The sequence below is a fragment of the Limulus polyphemus genome, unplaced genomic scaffold (assembly GCF_000517525.1).
Source record: "Limulus polyphemus unplaced genomic scaffold, Limulus_polyphemus-2.1.2 Scaffold2811, whole genome shotgun sequence".
Classification (NCBI taxonomy): domain Eukaryota; kingdom Metazoa; phylum Arthropoda; class Merostomata; order Xiphosura; family Limulidae; genus Limulus; species Limulus polyphemus.
The window spans coordinates 57,753-62,774 of NW_013668421.1; the positions used below are offsets into that span (position 1 = coordinate 57,753).

The 5,022-nt window shown below is 34.3% G+C and overlaps 1 protein-coding gene across 3 annotated transcripts in view; it reads right to left on the reverse strand.

Moving 5' to 3' along the window:
* Window positions 1-613: 613 nt before the first annotated feature.
* The window catches only part of LOC106467958 (allatostatin-A receptor-like), a 66,001-nt gene continuing 61,592 nt past the window's right edge, over window positions 614-5,022 (reverse strand). For all 3 annotated transcript variants that reach the window (XM_022396202.1, XM_022396201.1, XM_022396200.1), the window contains one exon: window positions 614-3,904. In XM_022396202.1, coding sequence (XP_022251910.1) covers window positions 2,648-3,829 — 1,182 coding nt within the window. In that variant the 5' untranslated portion in view covers window positions 3,830-3,904 and the 3' untranslated portion in view covers window positions 614-2,647. The remainder of the gene's footprint in view (window positions 3,905-5,022) is intronic.

The window sequence follows — 5,022 nt, forward strand, 5'->3', positions numbered from 1 at the left end:
TAAACATTATGTACATAGTATGTAGACTTGTAAACATTATGTACATGGTATGTAGACTTGTAAACATTATGTACATGGTATGTAGACTTGTAAACATTATGTACATGGTATGTAGACTTTTAAACATTATGTACATGGAATGTAGACTTGTAAACATTGTGTACATGGAATGTAGACTTGTAAATATTATGTACGTGGAATGTAGACTTGTAAACATTATGTACATGGAATGTAGACTTTTAAACATTATGTACATGGAATGTAGACTTGTAAACATTATGTACATGGTATGTAGACTTGTAAACATGATGTACATGGTATGTAGACTTGTAAACATTATATACATGGAATGTAGACTTGTAAACATGATGTACATGGTATGTAGACTTGTAAACATTATGTACATTATGAGGCTCATGTTTTATGTACGCTGAGGTGGTATAAGAGTGTAATCGTACGTATTATATTTCTTTTTTCTTTTAAAAATACCGTTTTTTTTCGACTCGTTTATTCGATTGGAAAGGAAATTATTGTATATTGTGTTTTGCCAGCTTCGTATTTCATTGTGTTAGAAAAATTCAATGACTATCGTAGGTATGGTGTAGAAAAACAAAACAAATTTATTTTATTTTAATACAATCATTCTGTAATACTTTATAGGTCGACAACGTAGAATCACTGAGAGAAAAAAATCGAATTATTGTTTTAAAAACTTCAAATAATAATAATACTCCGTCTTTAAGGCTGACATTACAGATACCTATATATACATAGATACACGTGCCTTCTACAAACACTGCTACAGGAAAGTTTTATTACCAACAATATCGACTGCTTGCTTGACGTCGTTTGTGGAGCCCCACACACACAAACAATGTCAGCACAGCTCATACATAACCAAAATTAATATAGTTCTGAGCACAAACAATATCTACAAATTTCATGCGTAAAAAATTTAAGACAGCTATGCGTATAATCAATGTAAGCATAGCTCAAGCGCAAACTACATTAAGACAGCTCAACACTCAAACAATGTCAGCACAGCTCATACGTAAACAACATTAAGACAACTAAACACTCAAATAATGTCAGCATAACTCAAAGTTAAACAGCATTAAGACAGCTCAACACTCAAAGTCAGCACAGCTCATACGTAAGCAACATTAACACAGCACAGCCCTCAAACAATGTCAGCACAACTCATACTTAAACAACATTAAGACAGCACAGCCCTCAAACAATGTCAGCACAGCTCATAAATAAACAACATTAAGACAGCTCAACACTCAAACGATGTCAGCACAGCTCATACTTCAACAACATTAAGACAGCTCAACACTCAAAGTCAGCACAGCTCATACTAAACAACATTAACACAGCACAACACTCAAACGATGTCAGTACAGCTCATACTTCAACAACATTAAGACAGCTCAACACTCAAACAATGTCAGAGCTTTAATCTTTTTATAACTATAATTTGACAACGATGTTGCTATTCAAATAAAGTTTAATAAATATTCTCTAGACATTAATAGTCCATATAAATAAGTACAAGTATTCGCAAAATTTTAGTTGTTAATATTCACACATAGTTGTTGGCTACAAAGTTGAATCGTAGAGGTGTAACTAGCCTACGCCAGATGACATTAATATCAGTTTCCTGGTTACACCATGCAGGACTTTCATATTCATTCTGTTCAGTTGTCCACTTTGGAACATCACAACTTAACCTCAGTAAGGGTAAAATATACAACCCTTACTTCTGTCATTTCCTTGACTCTTTAGAAGAAATTGGTCAAGCTAGCAAAAATCAAGAGGTCACGAAAATCTCTATTGTGTCATAATCGCCAAGGTACCGTACACGAATTCTTGATGCATTATTGTCACTAACAAAGAGTCTCATCCTCTGTAGTTCTCTCATTCACTGTTATCCACATTAATTTATCTGCTGCCGAAGTGTAGAAAGACGCGTCTTATAAACACGTAATTACCATTTCGAATTTTGCACACCCAGTCCACTAAAAAATGTGTTTATATTCGACATAGTTCTCAAAGATCAAAGCGGATTCAGAAAACTCGTAGTTTTTTTGTTTTTTTTTGGTGAGTTGTTCAAGACTAAAAGAAGTGATCCATTTGTTCTGATCCACGAAGGCTATATAAATACAGGTGATCTATAGGCGGCTGAGAGCTGTAGGTCCAGAATTGTGTTAATGCCTGTGAACTGATGTTATTTGTTCACGTTTATTTTTAAAAGTAACATCAATAGCTGTACTGTAATAGCAAGCTACACACTACCACTTCTTACAGGAAACACTCACTGAACGGTACTTAATGCTAGTTTTACAGCTGTAGCATCCTTGCCATTAATGGAAAAATACTGTCGTGATAATGGAGAAATAAAAAAGGCTTTCCTTGCTCTAACGACCAGTTCTGGAACTAACTAAATTCATGCTGTAGAAGAATATGCTAAGATTTGAATGTGCGAGTTTAGAATATTTGGGAAAGTTTGAAAGAATTAAAGATCGTCGAACGCCCTTCCTTCAATGGAAGCGGGAAAGCGGGTTTCTTCACGTGAGATAACTTATTTTCGTTTTGTTAGACACACACATACATTGAAAGTGTTAAAAACTGTTAATAGAATTATCTATAAAATTTCATTATTCAATCTGGTGCTTTTAGACGTATACGTCCCGACTGTTTCTCGCTCATTTCGTTCGAAAGGTTGTCTGTAAGGACGTTTCTGTCGAGGGTTACAGGAGATGATTTTGTGAAAAGCTTTCCGGAAGTTTTCGGAGAGAAAGGCGTAAAGAATAGGGTTAACGCAAGAATTCATGTAAGCCAAGATATGAGAAGAAACCTGAAAAGCGATGGTGGATGTGTTATGTTCGTATTTGTCCAAACTCTTCAGCACCAGAACAATCTGTATGGGACACCAACAAATGGCAAAGATCAAAACAACTACGACCACCATCCGAGTGACTCGTTTCTTTGATTTCTGGCTTTCCGCGCTTATTTTCCCGCCTGGTGTCACGTGAAACCACAATCGTTTCAACATGAGCATGTAGAGGACAAAGATCAGAACCAGTGGAATTACGTAGGAGGAAAGAAAGAAGGAAATCTGAAAGGCAGCATAGTTATAACCTTTCATTGCGAGGAACCCACAAGTCGAATGTTCCATCTGCCTGTACATGTAATTCATAAGTCCATGGGCCTCTAGAAGCGGTACACAAGCGATAAGGATACAGGACCATGTTATAGCTATGGCGATGTAGGCATTTCTTTCTGTGCGGATAGACATCGACGTAATTGGGTGTACTACGGCCATAAATCGATCTAGAGACATGAGAACCAGTGTATAAATACTGGCGTAGGCACAAACGAATACCAAATACTGGACGATACGGCACCAGATGTCGCCAAACGGCCAATAGGGAAGAGAGTAGTCCCACCCAGTGAAAGGTACACAAAATATTATGAAGAGAAGATCTGCTATCGCTAGGTTAATGATGAGAAGGTTGGTAGTGGAACGCATCTGATGGTTGAACCAGACAACAATAACCACAAATGAATTGCCTATCAAACCAATGACAACAATGGCACCAAAAAGGATAGGTATTAGGACACTGAGGATTCGTTCCATCTCTTCAGCTTGAAAATAATCTATGTCTTCCTCTCTACTGTCATTTCCAAGAAAAGACAAATTACTCATATTGTTATATGTATCTTGCAGGGTGTGGTTTAAGAAAATGGGAAATGAAGATGACATTGATTCCGGTTGGATTTCTTTTGGAGAATTGTTATTTTGAACATCAATTTCTATATCCATATTGTATTAGACACCTACTAACAGTTCCATCAACCTGTCAAATCGAACGTAGTCTCCTGGTTCTCCAGAGATAATCTGTAAATAACATAAAAAAAAGACATTTGAAAAAAATTCGAAAATTATAAGACATGGTGAAGAAATAGAAATATGAAGCTCATTTTGGAAGAGGCATCACATATTATATAGCTGTTTGAGTTTGTTTGGAGACATCATTTTAGATTTAGGGCATATAATCATTTTTACATCTACTTTAGAATCTTATAGAAACGTTTTAATGACAGACACATCAATGTCTGACTTGAATCATATAAAAGTTAGTCTTAATTCTTTAGGCTTACAGAGTCTGTAGTATTATATGAATTCGTTTTTCAGCCACTAATACTTTATTAAAAATTTTAATATAACTTGTATGGGATTTGAAACTCTAATATTTTTGTTATTAACATAACAAGACTTAGGTATTTGTATGAGGAAGCATATTATGCTGATATAATAATACATTTAATATAATAATAAATAGGCAAACAACGGTTTCTAAGCATAATAAAGTGATTCATTAATGGAACATATTACGTGTTTCGACATAACATTGGTCTGTCTTCTTCATGCCTGCTTACATATATCGTTGTTTGCCCATTTATTAAGACTTCAATCACATAAATGTTAATTTTCAGTTCTTATGACTTCAAAATCTATAAAGTCATATAAGTTCGTTTTTTTGTCACAAGAAATTTATTAAAAAATGGGATTTTTTTCAAATAGTAAAACCACTAATAATATATATATATATATATATACATTTGCGAGTATTAGATAAATCAATTAATATTTCGTACGTTGTATAAATAAAAATTATGTAACTTTAAACGAAATACGTTAAGTTACTACACAGATATGCTTTGGACTAGTTAACCTAAACGAGCATCACAGAACAGATTCGTTTAATCATATAAACATTTTTTGCATCATCTTTTGTCTTTTCTAGCAGTTCAGCATAATATGGCTCATAGTTTTAATTAGAAAACATGCTTATGCATCCATTTGGCTCATAGTTTTAATTAGAAAACACGCTTATGCATCCATTTGGCTCATAGTTTTAATTAGAAAACATGCTTATGCATCCATTTGGCTCATAGTTTTAATTAGAAAACATGCTTTTGCATCCATTTGGCTCATAGTTTTAATTAGAAAAT